General features: G+C 33.4%; 1 protein-coding gene across 1 annotated transcript in view; it reads left to right on the forward strand.

Moving 5' to 3' along the window:
- LOC131030652 (immune-associated nucleotide-binding protein 9) overlaps positions 1-19,029 on the forward strand; it is a 138,094-nt gene that overhangs the window by 73,568 nt on the left and 45,497 nt on the right. The window contains exon 3 of the mRNA XM_057961563.2: positions 14,690-14,955. Within this exon, the coding sequence (XP_057817546.1) occupies positions 14,690-14,955 (266 nt within the window). The remainder of the gene's footprint in view (positions 1-14,689; positions 14,956-19,029) is intronic.

Consider the following 19,029-nt stretch of genomic DNA (forward strand, 5'->3'; position numbering starts at 1 on the left):
CCAATATTTGTATATGGAAAACCCGATAAAGGGAAGAACCATGGTGGGAAGACTACCCATAGTCGGCTAATGCTTCTGCAATAAGTATGTGATTTACAATTGAGGGGCCTTCACTTTTAGGAAGGCCAAGAGCATAGAGAAAACTTCTCATCACAAAGGGAGTCTCACTGACTACATAGAAATCCAGACTACAATCCAGAGAAGTGATTGAACTGCAAAGATAGCATCTTCTATGCCTGAGTACAATTTTGGTCAAGCTTAATACTGGAGGACTAAATCCTCTTACATAAACCTAATTCAATCTCTAATGATTGACCAAATCCTCTACCTGAATAATATTACATTATTCGCACATTACATATCCATTTCACATTCCCATGATGATCTACAATGAGATCTTACATCATATATATATACAAACCCTTGACCATAAACAATCAGGTCAGCCACCAGACAATAAACCAATTACATAATTACAAAACATGTTGGCCTTAGACCAAACAAACAATATTCAACAAGTAAGACATCCTGAAAATGTATCAAGAAGTCCAATCCACACACTTCATTAAACTGGTCCATAACCTAGACCAACCGAGATCCAATATAGGTCCACACGCTAAAGCAATAATCTCCATCCACCAAGTCTCGAACATGATCATAAACAACATCTTGAAACTCCACCAGAAGCTGCACCAACATCACTTATGCATATCATCAAGGATATTCATCAAAATATGTGTCAATGAAACCCTCATCGAAACCACAAGCCAAGCTTCCAAGGAAATAGGACAACATCCGATCACCAGACCAAAACCAACTGATTGAGTATGAACATGATTATCATGAATAAGCCAATTACATAGCCTAACCATACCGGAGCCTACCGGATCACGTCAGATCTAAATCAACCATAAACTAATCAACCTACCAAGACCAAAAGAGTGTCAGTAAAGCATCCAAACAACTAGTGTTGGCATCAATGACAAAACATCAATGGAACACATAATCAATTCCTCCAAATGGCCAACAATTTGTACTTCAAGGTTGTTGATGATAATATTTTGATTGCTAAAGTTATTGATATTATTTTTGGAGATGATGATCGTTTGAGTAAGAAATTTGTTGATGATATGCAAAAAGAATTTGAAATGTTTATGATAGGTGACTTCAATTTTTTTATAGGATTGCAAATTACACAAACTGATAAAGTTATTTTCATATCTCAATCTAAGTATGTGAAGTAATTACTGAAGAATTTTGGGTTAGATGATTATAAACCTGCTGGAACTCCTATGGTGACTGGGTGTAAGATGTCAAAATATGATGAATCTTTGAAGGCTACCTAGACCTTGTATAGATCTATAATTGGCATACTACTTTATTTGACTTAGACTAGGCCTGATATTATGAATGATGTATGCCTTGTTTTTAGATGTCAAGATGATTGGAAGGAATATCGTGTTATTTCTATAAAGAGGATATTCAAATACTTAAAGGGAACAATTGATTATGGTCTATGGTATTCGAAAGAAGATAATTCCACTTTAAATTCTTTTCCCAAAGCTGATTGGGTAGGAGATGTTGATGACCGGAAGAGCACTACTAGTGGAGCATTATTTTTGGGAAAGAAGTTGGTTTCCTGTACAAAAAAGAAGCAAGATTTTATTTTTTTATCTATTGAAGAAGATGAATACATTGGTGCTACTTGAGAGAGAAGTTATGGGTGATTTCCTCTCTTGGTGGAAACTAGATGCATTGGGTGCATCGATCTAGTGGACTTCATTGTCTTATCTTGTTATCTGGATTGATAAGTTAGTGATACTTCTCTAGAGGAGTAGTTGGTGTGTTGTTTAGTTGTTCATATATATGAGCTTATCCTAAGCTTAAGTGATCATCCTTCTTAGAGAGAGAGATGCATGAGAATAATGGTCTTTGGCATTGTTTTCAAAGGGGAAGAAAAGCATGTGATAAACCCTAAAATATTTTTAGTTGTTTGTCTAAGTAGGAGCTGATCCTTTTGATTTTGAGAGAGGTTGTTGGATGTTGTTTTCTTTATTTGCATTGATTGTTTTCACATCCATATGTTTCCATCAATGCCAAAGGGGGAGATTGTTGGATATTAGAGTTGTTGGGATATGTTGTTGTCACTGATGTCAACATATTCTTGCATTGTAGAGAATCGGTTATTCCAGAGAGCTGGTTTTGGTGATCTATTGTAGAAGTGCTGATTTAGTTATTAGGTTTTTAGATGCTTATATTTAGTTGATTTTGTATGATTTTCATGATTCTATGAGGTGATTTGGTCAAGTTATGCGATCCAGTATGGTTATTGGCTTTTCAATGTTTTGTGTTGCAGAATTGTGGTATTTGATTCATATTGATCTAAAATTATGATACCTTGAGTAGTGGATTTCAGAGAGTGTTTTAGATGTTAATGTGTGTCCTTTGATTAGATACTTCATGATTTGGAACTTCACAAGAAGATCTTTCAATTTGTCGGTTGGTGTTCTTGAGTTTCGATGATGGTGTTAATGATGAATCTTATTATCCAACTTGTTGTGGTGATTGTGGTGGAATTCACATTGCTTGTTGATGTTCTCTAATTGTGTTCTATGCATTTTGGTGGTTTTCATTGATCGTGGTGTGCGTTAATAAATATTTTATTTCTTTGGTGGTATTCTTCATGTTATATGACATATTTGGGGGTGTAACATATTGCAGATGATCTTACTGAATTATTTTATGGTAACATTTCATGTTCAAGGATTTTATTTGGGTCCATGCTATGTCCTTTACAATATTGTATTAGTCTGATTATGGATTTATGTATCATGTGATGTAATTTTTTAATTAGGTCTTATGTGTTGAGATGACCTTAAGGTTAAGGTTCGTGAATTGTATAAATAAATGATGTAATCATGTTAGTTGTGTGTCTGTGATTGTGTTTGTGATTTGAGAGGTTATTGTATGTGTGAAAAAGAGAAACTATCATTCGGTAGTGTGGAAGAGTATAGAAGAATTGTTGTGCAGATAGTGAGCTTAACCAGAACCTTAATTAGGCATTTGGAGATGCTATCTTATTAGTTTATGTAATCTGGATTATTGTCTGATCATTATAAGGCAATGAGCCTTCCTCAAGGTTTTTTTCCTTCTGTTTTTGAGAAGTGAGCTCTAGGCAACATGCTTGAATGCATGTGCATTTCCCATTGTAATATTTACACATACTACTATACAGTATGATCTTATTATTGGTAGGTTCCCACCATGGTTTTTCTCTTAACCGGGTTTTCCACATCAAAAATATTTGTTATGTGTGTTGTTGATGAGGTGATTATCTTTGTTATTTTTGTTCATGATCAAATCTAAGATTAAGGTTAATATGGTTAAATTTTGTGAAAACTAATTCACCCCCCCCTCTCATTTTTCTTCTTGCTTTGCTTCTAACACAACCATGAAAGGTGGATATGATAAATTGATATGTGCACTCAAAATAGAAATTTGACAACTACTCCTATGCCATTTGCTCAGTAATCTTGAGTAAAATATAATTATCTATAAAATAATAAACCAAGGTAAAATGCCTTAATTACACCAACAACAATATTATCCAATGTTTCATATTTTTATATCAATATCTTACCATTCTAAACTATCTCTCATTAAAAGTGATACTAAAAATCAAAATTATTAGTACATGCATGATATATAGGATTCTTTGCCAAACTTAGAATCCTTTGACCATCACATCTGATCTTCATAGTCCTGCAATCCAAACCAATGTCAATACCAAGTCTTTGTAACCATACCACCTCCTTAGATGCATGAGTATTAGATATATAAACTAATATAGTTATGGACAAGGAATTTACGTGCTACTTCTTACTCATCCAACTCATTATTTCTCCAACCAATATAAATACATAGCCACTAGTAGACCTTGACCTGTCAAAGCCTTCTTCCCCATCGACATCAACAAATCCTTGTATGTCCAATGACTTAACCATATTATCAGAACCGTGATTAGACAAACTATAATTAGAGCTACCTCACAAATATCTAAATACCTCCTAACAAAATTTCAATTCTCTTTACTAGGATTAGACATAAACTTGCTCAAAAATCCCATTGCTCGAGCTATATCTAGTCTAGTGTAAATCATTATAGACATCATCATATAGTGATACTAGTATAAGGAATGTGATAAATATCCTCATAATCATATTAGAACTTGGACACATGTCTAAACTCAATTTAGTACCAATAGGAAATGGAATACTAACCAGCTTACAATTATTCATACTAAATCTTTGTCAAATAGTATCAACATACTCTAGCTTAACCAAAAATTATTTGTGAATGTTATTCCTATTTATCTCCATCCCAAGAATATATTTTTCAACCTCCACATCCAGCATATCAAATGTGCTAGAAAGTTGAGCCTTGAGTTCTAGAATCATCATCTTGATGTTAACAATAAACATGTCATCAACATATAAGAAAAAGATTAATATTTGATCATGAATAACCTTAATATAAAAATAACTATCTTCCTCACTCCTCATATAACCCAACTTCAATACAAAAGCATTGAACTATTTCAAACTATGCAAAGACCTATTTAACATATAAATATTTTTTCTACTCTTTCACAACAAAATCATTAGGTTGTTGTATAAAAGTCTTTTCCTAAAAATTTGTATTGTGAAAAATAATTTTTAACATCCATTTTCCCTATCTCAAAATCTCAAGAAGAAAAAATAGATAATAGGAATATAATTGAATTCAATTCTAGAATAGAAGATAAAATTTTATGAAAACCAACTCCTTCTCTTTGTGAGTTACCCTTGGCCACCATGGTGGCCTTGTACCACTATAAATGACCTTCTAATACAAACTTCATTTTAAATACCCACTCACATCAAATGGGCTTCCTTCTTTTGGGAAAACATAAAAGATCACGTGTCACAATTGTCTAACATCATTATCTTCTCATGTATGATCTATATCCAAGACTCACTTTTTGTTGAAGTGAGAGACTCCCTAAAGGATCTAGTTTCATTATAAGAACTTAACAAATCAAATATACTTGAAAAAAATATAGTGAGCTATAACTATTAAATTTATTCCATTTCCTTGTGGAGCTTCCCAATATAGGAGAAATATGCTCAACCTATTCATTTTACTTTGTTTTCTCATCTTGCACATCATCTGAAATCTCTAAACCCTCTTCTTCTTTTCTATCCTTATATCTATCTAGGTATTCTTCCACATATGAATCTTCCTTCTCAAATTTTGTTTTGAACTACACTATCTTTGTAACATTTGGTTTTGCTTCACCTCTGTAATCTCTAAAATACCCTAATCTAACATCTCTAGAATATAACTTTTTTAAAGTTAGAGTATTCCAAAGCTTATAAACTTTTACATTCTCATCATAACCAACGAAGATGCATTTGTGAACTTTTTTATCTAGTTTAGATTTCTTCCCCTAAGACACATGAACCAAAGGATTTCTACTTATCCACACATTGCAAGGAATTTGGTTAGTAGGAGTTGAACAAGTAGATCTATTAATTGAAAAACAAGCAATAGAAATAAGTTATTACCAAAATAATCTATCGAGTGTATTACCACTTAACATGATCATAATATTTTCTATTATGGTTTGGTTAATTCTTTGTACTACACCATTTTGTTGTGGAGCATATACAAATTAGCCTTCTACTAAATAATACCTTCTTACAAAACTCATCATATTCCCTAGAACAATATTCACACCCATTATCAGTTATCAACACTTTAATCTATAATATAATTTCTTTTCTACTAATTCCTTAAACTTAGTGAAAGCTTCAAATTTAGAATGCTTAAAATAAATCCAAGTATATCTTGAGAAATCATCAATGAAGAAAACATAGTACTAAGATTTCTCTAAAGAAACAACGTCAACTAAATGACACACATCCAAATGAATAATTTCTAAAGATCTATTTGCCTTGTAGGTTAATTTAGAATATGACCATCTATTTTATTTTCAAAAAACACAATGCTCACATAAATCATTCTTTCCAATAGAACAATCAGAAAGACTATCATGCAAGTTTATATATGGTATGGTCCTTAGATCTTATTCACCAATATGACCTAGTCTTAGGTACCACACCATACATGCATTTTTAGTGTCAATTAAATATTAGTAGAGATACAAAAAAGTAGAGACATTAAGCCTATACAAGTCCCTATTCCAGATCCTTTAGAGGCCACCAAGCTCCCTCTTACCTACCCAAAACAAAACTTATCAAATGTCAAGTTCATTCTAGAATTATTATACTTGGATATATAGCTAGAAGAATTCAAGAATGTTTTGGAATATGCAAAATATTATCAATGGATTCTACTCTCTATCATTGAAACATAATTTTACCTTTCCCTTACCAAAAAAATTATTTATACTATCATCACCAAGGAAGAAAACTCAAATATCATATGCTATGTAAGAGGAAAGCCAGTCCTTATGAGGATTCAAGTGGTAGGAGGCACCTAAATCAATAAGATAGACATCATAAATAATAGTGTTATGAGAAATTTAAAAAAGCATCAGAATCATCAAAGGAGTAACTTTCCAAAGGGAAATCAACATTTTTTTCTTAACTCTCCACATGCCCTATTTTCTTAAAATTTGTACACTTTTCTCTTTTGAAATGAACTTTGATTATCCTTTAGAATTCTCCCTATTTTCATTCCCTTTAGGCTCATTTTCTTCAGACCTTCCTCGCACATGCAAGGCATCCTAAGTGCCAACATTTACAGACTTTTTTTTCACTTCTTCTAAAAGAAGTATATAAAACAAGTTTTCCATAATTGGCTCTATACTACCACTACCAATAGAAACAAACAATTTTTTTCAAGATTCATGCAAAGAGAAAATAACTAATGTATATTTATCTCTATCTTCTAATTTAACATATATCAATGCAAGATAACTTATAATTAGATTAAAAGGATTGAAATGATCTATAATAGATTCACCCTTTAAAGTATAACCATATGTTCAAATATAACTTAATCGACAAACTTTTATATTGATAAATGTCACCAGTCCTCTTGTGCAACTTATATGTAGAATCTTCTTCAAATACATTCAAGAGTACAAAATTTGTAAGACGCAACCAAATGGTTTCTTGCTCTATTATCAAATTTATTTTAGACATCATTCAAAAAATTATATATTAGATATGGTTGGTCATTGATGTCAACATATTCCTATGATTTGATCTGGTGTGATTGGGAAGACCTTATGATTTGGTTTTGCAGTTTTGTTTTGTTGATCACTATTTTGCAGAGTTTGGTATATCCTCCAATATATTCTAAGTCTAATAAGATCTTGTGATGAGACTTTGGGATATTTATTTGGATGGTCTTGTGTATCTTCATTTCAAATGGTTCATGATTTGGTGTTCCGCAAGTTATCTTTCTTTGTGACAATTGCTGATTGGTTGTGTTCTTGAGCTTACAGATGATGACTGATGAAGATTTGAAAAGAAGTATCGGTGCAACTGTTCCAGATGATTCTAACATGCTTTTCGGTGTTTCCTAGTTGTTTCCTATTTATTTTGGTGATCCACATTGATCTTTGTGTGAGTTCTTAGTGATTTCTATAAACCGGTGATGATTTTCATGTTTTGTGATATTTCTGGTGGTATAGCGTTTTGCGGTTGATCTTGGCATGATTTTCAGTGGAATTGAAAATTTGGGAATTTGATTTAGGTCCATGTTATGCTATGTAAATCATTATATTGGTTTGGTGATTGATATTTGTATCATGTGATATAATTTTCTAATTAAGGGTTGAGGGTTTAGTCGACCTTGTTAGCAAGGTGATGATTTGTATATATAGGTAATATATTCATGTAATTTGGGTATCAATGTTGCGTCTGCATTATTAGAGAGTGGTGTGTGTGTGAACAAGATATTTATCCTTTGGTGAAGTGTTGAGGTGAGATTTATGTTGCAGGGCAAACATCTATGCTTAACTGAAACTGTCATAGGGCATTCGTAGATGTTATTATTATAGTCATTCCTTCCAGATTGGAGTCTGAATCATATTGTAAGTCAGTGAGACTTCCTTGAGAGTTGTAGCCTTTCGAGAAATTATATTTGAGCAGTGAGCTCTAGGTAGTGTGCCTGAATGCATGTGCATTTCACATTGCAATATTTACACATACTACTGTAGAGTATCATCTTACTATGGGTAGGTTTCCACCGTGGTTTTTCCATTAACCAGGTTTTCCACATCAAAAATATTGGTGTTGTGTGTGGTGCTATTAATTTTCTTATATGTCTTATTGCTACAGTTTATCAAAACCTTTTTTGGGAGATTAAGTTTTTTTTTTTTGTATTCCAGTGAAGACTGATTCACCCCCCTTCTTAGTCTTCCTTCTCTGATGTTGTTAACTATTGGTATCAGAGCTAGATCCTTCGGTAGAAGCTTAATCACTTGAGGAGATCTGTGATGGAAGCTCAAGGTGTTATCTTTAAGAAGGACAGTCTAAGGTTTGACAAAAGTAACTATACTATATGGAAGAATAGGATGGAAGTGCACTTGAAATGTCTTGGAGAAGATTACAGGAAGATTAAAAAGAATGTCTAGGTTGTTCCTTAGAATGGACCATCTACTCCTGATAATGTTAAGGAACCGGAACATAATATTATAGTGAAGGAAGCATTTCTTAGTGCCCTGACTAATTCTAAGATGACAATCGTTATGGGTCTTTTGCCTATACATGAGATCTAGGAGAAGCTTGAGATTCTATTGAAGGAGATAAACAGGTGAAATTTTCTAAATTGTAGAGCTTGAAGGGGAAGTATGAGACATTGAAGATGGGAGATGATGACAACATACACTCTTTCATAGCTAAGGTGAATGACCTTGTCCTAGGTATTAGATGTGTCGGTGGAACCATTGAAGAAGATGAAATTGTTGCTAAGGTGCTGAGATATTTGCCTCCTGCTTATAAACATAAGGTTGTTTCTATTGATGAGATCCAAAGTGTGACTATTGTAACAAGAGATTTGTTGGTTGAGAAGCTTACTTCATTTGAGCTGAGTGAATTTGGAGAATCACATGGAAACTCTGAGAAAACACTTAGAGCATTTGCATCTGTATTTGGTAAGAAGAAGTGTGATCCTAAGGAATGTAGGATATCCTGATATGAAAGGGAGAGAAAATAGACAGAAAGGAAAGAAAAAGAGATAGATGAGCTTGAAGCTTTGATTTCCCAGAGATTGCCTAAAGGGCCTAGTAAGTATGATGGAAATTTTCCTTGGAAATGTTTCTCTTCTAATAAGATAGGACATTTTTCTTCTAGATGCCCTGAAAGAATTGATAAGTATGAAAAACATGATAAGTTTGATAAGAATGATAGATATGAAAATCATGAGAAGTATGATAAGCCTTATAAGTCTAAATAGAGGTTTGGAAATCAGAAGAACTGTTATTATTGTACTGATGAAGGTGTTACAAATGAAGAATCAAAATGAGATGAAGTTGTGTTTATTTCCATTAAAGAAGATAGACCTATACCTATAGATTCCACTAGTTGTTATATTGAGGAGAAAGCTTTGGCTAATAAAGTATAATAGAAGGATGAATGAATGATTGACACTGGTTTTTCACATCATATGACTAGTGATGAAAGCAAATTCGTAAGCATGAAAAGGTATGATGGTGGAATAGTTAGATTTGGAGATGACAAAACCTATGTGATCCATGAGAGAGATTCTATTTATTTTGAGGGAAGGCATAACACTAATGATATCTTTTAATTGTTGGATGGATGGTTGATAAAGGTTATGATCTACAATTCAAGGATGGTATATGCAAAATCTTAAATGCCTCCCATATAGAGATTGCATCTGGAACTAAGACAGAAGGTAACATTTTTCATTTGAATGCTTGTGAGAAAAGATGTTTGATTGCTGAGATAGATGAAAGTTGGTTGTGTCATAGGAGAATGTGTCATGTAAATTTTGATTCAAAAATTAAGATGTGTTCTACACATACTGTTAGAGATCTACCTAAGATTGTTAAGCTTGCCAATCCAGTATGTAAGGAATGTCAATTAGGTAAGAAAACAAGGATTTCTTTCAAGAGAAAACAATATACATCTGGTGGACTATAAGATCTTGTGCATACTGACCTATATGGACCTACAAATGTTAGAAGTGTGTAGGGTGATATATACTTTATGCTTCTAGTTGATGATTATTCTAGGATGATGTGGGTTGTCTTTTTGAAGGAGGAATCAGAAGCATTTGACAAATTCAAGATATTCAAAGCCAAGATTGACATAGATTTTGGATTGAAGCTGAAGTGTCTAAGATCTAATAGAGGTGGAGAATTTTGTTCTAGCGAGCTCAATTCATTATGTGAGATGCATGGGATCATAAGATAATTATCTTCTCCTAGAACCCCACAACATAATGGAGTTGTTGAGAGGAAGAACAAAACTATTTTGGATGCTGCAAGGACTATGCTAATTGAAGGAAATGTTCCAAAGATCTACTAGAGAGAATCCATTAGCACTGTTGTTTACACATTCAACAGAGTTCACATCAAAGGTGATACCGGTAAGACCCGTTATGAGCTTTGGTTTGGTCATGTTCCTACTATAAGATATTTCAGAGTATTTGGAAGCAAATTTTATATTAAGAGAGATGAAGATATAGGAAACTTTGATGCTAGAAGTGATGAAGGTATCTTCTTGGGATATTCAATAAAGAGCAAATCCTTCTGGTGCTACAATAAGAGACTAAGAAAGATAGTGTAAATTGCAAATGTGAAGGTGGATGAGAACCTTGAGAAGGAGATCAGAGCATGTGGTTATGATGATGGTCAACATATTTTTTTTATCTCCTATTCAACCTAAAGAACCTAAACAAAATGATCTGGTAGAGATTGTTAATTTGGATATTGTTTACTGCTAGTGGAGATGTTCAGGAACTTGAGAATCAAAACAATCAAAATAATCCAAGGTATGTTAGATTGAATTATTCTGAAAATCAAATTATTGGTGATAAGAACAAAGGTGTAATAACTAGAAGAAGGTTAGTTGTTGAAGAAGTATGTTTGATTTATAAAATTGAACCTAAAGATGTTGTTGAAGTTTGTAAAGATGAAAGTTGGATGAAAGCTATGGAAGACGAACTAGATCAAATTGAAAAAAATTATGCATGGGAACTTGTGCCTAGACATAAGCACAAGAATGTTATTGGTACTAAATTGGTATTCAAGAACAAACTGAATGAAACTAGTGAAGTTGTCAAAAATAAAGTTAGAGTGGTCTGCAAAGGGTATTCATGACAAGAAGGAATTGATTATGAGGAGACTTTTGCTCCAGTTGCTAGACTTGAAGTTGTTAGATTGTTGCTTGCTTATGCTTCTTATAAACATTTCATGGTATATCAGATGGATGTCAAATCTACTTTTTTAAATGGTGATCTTGAGGAAGAACTTTATATTGAACAAGCTGATGGATTTTCACTATCAAATGATGGAGACATGGTATGCAAATTGAACAAATCCCTCTATGGATTGAAACAAGCCCCTAGAGCCTGGTATGCTAGATTAGATAAATACTTGTTGAAATTAGGATTTACTAAAGGTGTTGCTGACAATAATCTATACTTTAAGATAAAAAATAATAGCATCCTGATTGTTGAAGACTTTGTTTATGATATTATTTTTGGTGATGATGATGACTTGCACATGAAGTTTACCGGTGATACATAGAAAGAATTTAAGATGTCTATGATTGGTGAGATGAAATTTTTCTTAGATTTGCAGATTGCACAAACTAGAAAAGGTATATTCGTATCTCAAACTAAGTATTTGAAGGAATTGCTAAAGAAGTTTGGGTTAGATGACTCCAAACCAGTTGCAACTCCTATGGTGACTGGTTGTAAATTGTCTAAAAATGATGAATCTCCTAAAGCTAACCAGAGTTTGTACAAATTTATGGTTGGTGGACTGCTATATCTTACTCGGACTAGATCGGATGTTATGCATGATGTATGCATGGCTGCTAGATATCAAGTTGATCCGAAAGAGATTCATGTCACTATTATTAATAGAATATTCAGATACCTAAAGGGTACTGTGGACTATGGCTTGTGGTACTCGAGGAATGATGATTTCATGTTATGTGCCTACACTGATGCAGATTGGGTTGCTGATGTTGATGACCGAAAGAGAACTACCAATGGAGCATTCCTTTTGGGAAAGAAGCTGATTTCATGGGCTAGCAAGAAACAAGATTCTGCATCATTATCTACTGTTAAAGCTAAGTACATTATTGTTTCTAGTAATTGCACTCAGGTGGTTTGGGTGGAGCAAATGTTAAAAGATATCAGAGTTATTTATGATGTGCCTACTGTTATTTACTATGATAATTTCAGTTCTATCAACATGTCAAAGAATTCAATGCAATATTTGAAGACTAAGCATATATCAATCAAATCTCATTACTTGAGAGAGAAAGTCAGTGAAGAGAAGGTGAAGATGGAGTATGTATCTACAAAGGAACAAATTGCTAATATTTTCACTAAGCCTTTGCCTATAGATATATTTGTCTATTTGAGAGACAAGTTAGGTGTATATACCCCTCCTATTGAGAACTAGATGCATTAAGTTGCATAGATCTGGTGGATTTCAGAGCCTTATCTTTTTATTCGGATTGGTGAGTTGGTGTTGCTTCTCTGGTGGATTAGTTTGTTGATCTAGTTATGTATTTCTAGGGGAGAAAGATTCATGTTTGTGTCTTTGGGTAGAGAGAGTTTGGTTATCTGTTTTAGATATTTTGCATTGCTTTCAAAGGGGGAGAGAGATATGTGAAAAAAGTTATTTCTATCTTCATCTTAGAGGGAATTTGTCGATGCTATCTTCTTTCTTTGCATTGACTATTTTTCACATTCATATGTTGTCATCAATGCCAAAGGGGGAGATTGTAAGATATGGTTGGTCATTGCTGCTACTAGGATATGTTGTTCTTATTGATGTCAACATATTCCTATGATTTGATCTGGTCTGATTGGGAAGATCTTATGATCTAGTTTTGCAATTTTGTTTTGTTGATAAATATTTTATAGAGTTCGGTATATCCTCCAATATATTCTAGTGTGATTGGACATTGTTTTGAATAGTCTTGTGCATCTTCATTTTAGATGGTTCATGATTTGGTGTTCCGCAAGTTATCCTTCTTCATGACAGCTGTTGATTGGTTGTGTTCTTGAGCTTATAGACGATGACCGATGAAGATTTGAAAAGAAGTGTTGGTGCAACTGATCCAGATGATTCTAACATGTTTCTTGGTGTTTCCTAGTCATGTCCTATTTGTTTTGGCAAACTAGACTGATCATTGTGCTAATTGTTGGTGATTTCTATGAACCGGTGATGATTTTCATGTTATGCGATATTTCTGGTGGTGTAGCATGTTGCAATTGCTCTTGGCATGATTTTGGATGAAGTTGAGCATTTGGGAATTTGATTTAGGTCCATGTTATGCTATGTAAATCATTATAATAGTTTGGTGATCGATCTTTGTATCATGTGATGTAATTTTGTAATTAAGGGTTGAGGGTTTAGCCGACCTTGTTATCAATGTTGATGATTTGTATATATAGGTGATATATTCATACAATTTGAGTGTCGATGTTGTGTTTGCATTATTAGAGAGTGTTATGTGTGTAAACAAGAGATTTATCCTTTGGGGAAGTTTTGAGGTGAGATTTGTGTTGCAAGGCAGACATTTGTGTTTAATTAGAACTATCATCAGGTATTCATAGATGTTATTATTGCACTTCATCCCTTCTAGATTATATTTTGAATCATATTGTAAGTCAATGAGACTTCCCTGAGGGTTCCAGCCTTACAGGAAATTAAATTTGAGTAGTGAGCTCTAAGTAGTGTGCTTGAATGCCTGTGCATTCCCCATTGTAATATTTACACATACTACTGCATAGTATCATGTTACTATGGGTAGGTTCCCACCATGATTTTCCCCTTAACTAGGTTTTCCACATCAAAAAACTTGTTATTGGGTGTTGTGTTGTTAATTTGCTTATATTTATTATTGTTGCAGTTTATGAGATCTATTTTTGGTGATTAAGTTTGTTGTTTTTGTATTTTGGTGAAGACTGATTCACCCCCCCTCCCCCCGCCTTCTTAGTCTTCCTTCTCTACTACTGCTAACAATATATTCAAGAATTATAATATAAGTATTATAAGTATTATAATTTTGGAAAATTGTTATAAATGAATAAATATATTTTAATATAGAGAAATTATTATGATAGTCATATATAGATTTAACTGTGTAGATTTTGAGTCAAATTCATTGATCCATGTTTCATGAGTAGTGGTTCACACGAACCTATCTCTCATATGAGAATGAATGATCCACTACAATATCATAATTTAACTTGCTATGGAAAATTATATTTACATTGTATTTATAAATTGAAAAAATTGGATGTTTTTGGACTCAAGAATAATCATAGACGATAAATGGTATTTCTAAATTTTCTTTGTAAGCCCTTGGCGGGCATTTATTTTTAATATGGATATCTACGCTATTTGAAATCTTTGTACAAATTTAATGTTAAGAAATGAACTCTCCTTTTTCTACTGCAGGTCTCTTTGATACAAAGAGAGATCGAAGATTTGTCGAGACAGAAATCGTGAGGTGTATTGATCTTGCAAGGGATGGGGTGCATGCCTTTATTCTCGTTCTCTCTATTCAAAACCGGTTTACAGAAGAAGAATTAAATGCTTTCGAGAAATTCCAATTTTTGTTTGGACCAAAAGTCCTCGACTATATGACGATAGTCTTTACTCGTGGTGACGAGTTGGAAGCTGACTGTCTTACGTTGGAGGATTACTTAGAATCAAGTGTCAAGGTTCGATTATTGTCTTACTGTATTCTTCTGTTTTTCATATTTCTCCTACGCTGCAATAATTCTAGTTGAAATCATGGATGTACAAGCTCCTTCCGTTCTTATATTCAGAGACATAATTGTTTGATTGCATTCTTTTTAGCCCATTGTAGGCCAGCTTTCTATGCCCCTGTGATGTTCAAATTTGCACCTGAAATTATATATTGCCAAAAGAAAAATTTACAGTTACCAATTCAATCAATTTGTGAGAAGCACACATAAAGGCTAGATGTCTATTAAGTCAAAACAATGACAAACAGAAATTATAGAAGTATATTTTCACAAAATATTTTTGCTTTCTTTATTGTAGCTCATGGCATGCCAAAAAAAATCTTTTTTTTCACATATTATTAGATTTTGATAGCTTTTTCCCTTCATAACTTATGATTTAATCTTTTAAAGTTTCAATAAAAACTATTTAGAAGATTTTATAAAGTTAGTTAATGTCATATGAGAAAATACGAGGTCTAAAACTTATAGTACTTCTTGGGTCCACATGTCATTTTGGTATAAATTATTTGATGATGCAATGTTCACATCAAGTGTTATTGTAAGTAGACAAATTAACATGGTACTAGTTGAGTAGGTGTTAAGCTAGTTAGAGGGATGTATGGCACATTATTTCAATGCCATTGCTTCTAGCAAGCTATGTAGGAGTGCTAACTATTGGATGGAGAAGGAAATCCTTTGATTCTAAGCGCTTGTACCACATGGTGAGTCAACCTATCATATTAGTTCATGCTTGACCAACAATTTATCATTTTATCTTGCAACTTCTAATAATTTTCATTAAATTGGCAAATGAAGAATTTAGTTGGAATTTAAAAAGCAATGGCGCAACATTTTATTTGGATGTCTTTGGCAATATATAAATTAGGATTCTTTGCTTGGGTAGATGCTCAATTATAAAGAGGGGGAAAAATCACATCCAATTATCTCTCCATTTTTGAAAGCTCTAATATATTGCATGAATTGATGAGTGAGTTTTTTAATAGATAGTTGAAATATTGCTTGCCTTTGTTGGTATTTTGGTATGTTTTTGTCATTGATGTCAACACCTACTAAAACTCTAGCACATTGGAGATCCAGCAACATTCACTGGCAAAGCATGTGACTTTTGCACAGTCACCGGTATATGGTACACTAGCAGGATATAATGATCACTGGCACTTGGAATGGCATAAAAACACTTGGTAATGTCAAAGATATTGTTTGGACATCTTATCTTGGAGAGTTGTTTATTAGCATATTCGTATTTGCATATTTGTTGTTACCGGCAAATAGGTCTAGGGTTACACCGGTAGGTTTATCTTTTCTAGATTAGCATGGCACGCTATGGAGATGATTAATTATTGTTGTAAATGCATTAAGACGACATGTTCAATCGGTTATTGCATCGGATATTATATTGTTTGTAAAATGATTTTCTTATATCTTGTAGAGCCGACCTACTAAAATTGGTCTTAGGTTATGGTATAAATGTAAAGTCTTAATTGTTAGATCAAATGTGGAATGCGAAAAAGAATTTGAGTGAAGGTATATGCGAGATTGAGCAGAGCTATACACACAAACATCATTTGAAGGTGAAGCTAGGTTTTTGTGAAAGCACATCAGAATTGCACCGGTACTGAATCCAACATATGAAGATGCTATTTTGAGTAGTACATTTTTATTGGATTTAACCATCCAATTATAGTCAGTGTGACTCTCATTTGTGTTTGAGTAGTGAGCTCTAAGTGCTTGGCCTTTCTGCATGTGCAGACCCCATTTGTGTACACTTACTATCTGCAGTAGTATCATCTGATTGTGGGTAAGGTTTCCCACCATGGTTTTTGCCCTTACAGGGTTTCCATGTACAAATATTGGTGTTATGTGTTGTGATGACTTTGTCTTTTAGTTTCATACATTAATCTTCACCGGTATTGCATTTATCTGTTAAATCTGTCCACCAGTATAACAGATTGTCTCACCAGTATTAAGTAGTAATTGATTAAGTTGTTTTTGGTTTAAAATTATTAGATAACTGATTCACCCCCCCCCTCTTAGTTGTCTCTGGGACCTAACAATTGGTATCAGAGCCTAGTCCTCTTTTGCAGAAGTTTAACAACTTGAGGAGATCCAATGCCTACTAACTATTTCAGGAAGGACAGTCCTGAACTTGATGGAACCAACTATGGCATATGGAAGATCAGAATGGAGACACATTTGAATTGCATTGGAAAGGACATCTAGGATGTTACAAAGAATGGCTATACTGATCTCACTTCCAGTTAGCCTAATCCACCTAACTTGACTAATGATGAGGAAAATGATTGCAAAGCAAGAGAAGCACTTTTGAGTGCACTAACAGATCAGAAAATCATGAGATTATTAGATAGATTGAAACTACTAAAGCTATTTGGGATCATTTGGAAACACTAAATGAAGGAGATTCCACAGTCGAAATTGCAAAACTTGAAAGCTTCCGGGTCAGGTATGAAAATCTGAAAATGGAAGAAGATGAAAGAATTTCTGCTTTTATGGAAAGGGTTAATGAAATTGTTTTGGGTATAAAATGTTGTGGAGGAACCTTAAGTGAAGATGAAATTATTTCAAAAGTTTTAAGAGGATTGCCACCGGCATATAAAATGAAGGTTACTGCTATAAATTAGTTAAGAACAATGCCTAATACATTAGTAACTAGGGATACATTGATTGGAAAACTTTCAGCCTTTAAAATTGAGGAATTTGGTCCTATTGCTACTATAAAGATAGATTTAGCTTTCAAAGCATCAACATCGTCTGCATCATCATTTGATAAATCTGATTGGAAAGCCTTTTATGCAAGAGAACTTGAGGAAAGCAGGAAAGAAAATGAAGAACTTGAAGAACTTGAAGCACTATTTGCAAGAAAAATGCCTAAAGGTCTAGTTGGAAGTAAGTATGAAGGTAAAGCACCCTTTAAATGTTTTAACTGCAATAAGATTAGTCATATGGCTTCAAGATGCCCTGATAGACATGCTAGACTAAGAGAAGAAGCTAGAAGGACATACAAGCCTAATCCTGAATATCAGAGATATAGATTTAAGAAGAATAAGGACAAATCTTGTTATGTTGCTAATGAAGGAGTGACTGATGATTCTGATGAAGATCTGACAGACAATGGATGGGTTTTTGTTGATATAATAGAAGATCAACAGACACTTGCAGTGCAACCGGTAGAACAGACCTTGGTAGCTAAAATTGAAGTAAAAGATGAATGGATTATTGATTCTGGATTCTCACATCATATGACAGGTGACAAAGGTAATTTTTGAACTTTCAAGACTATAATGGCGGCTTAATAAGATTTGGAGATGACAAAGCTTGTCAGATCAAAGGTAAGGGTTCAATATCTCTTGATGGTAAGCATAACACTGACAATGTCTACTATGTTGAAGGTTTAAAGCATAATCTTTTGAGTGTTGGTCAATTAGTTGAGAAAGGATTTCAGTTACAATTTAAGAATGAAAAATGCAAAATCATGAACAGAACCAGTAATCAGACTAGAGGTAATATCTTTCATTTGAATAATAGTGAGAAGACATGTTTGATTGCACATATAGATGAGAGTTGGCTATGGCATAAGAGACTCTGTCTTGTAAACTTTGATTGCATGGTAAAAATCAGTACTACTAAGGCAGTAAAAGATTTACGTAAAATTGTCAAACCTCACAATACAGTATGTAAGGAATGTCAATTTGGAAAACAGGTTAGAGCTAGTTTCAGAAGTATTCCAGAAAAATCTAATAATGCTCTTAAATTAATTCATACTTATTTATGTGGTCCAGCTAGAACTAAAAGATTACAAGGTGATGGATATTTCATGCTAATCATTGATGACTATTCTAGAATGTGTTGGGTTACTTTTCTCAGAGAAAAATCAAAAGCATTTGAAAAGTTAAATTGTTCAAAACAATGGCTGAAAATGAAACCGGTAAGAAAATCAAATGTTTAAGATCAGATCAAGGAGGTGAATTTACATCTAAGGAATTTAATGCATTCTGTGATATGAATGGA

The sequence above is a fragment of the Cryptomeria japonica genome, chromosome 3, assembly GCF_030272615.1.
Source record: "Cryptomeria japonica chromosome 3, Sugi_1.0, whole genome shotgun sequence".
Taxonomy (NCBI): Eukaryota; Viridiplantae; Streptophyta; class Pinopsida; order Cupressales; family Cupressaceae; genus Cryptomeria; species Cryptomeria japonica.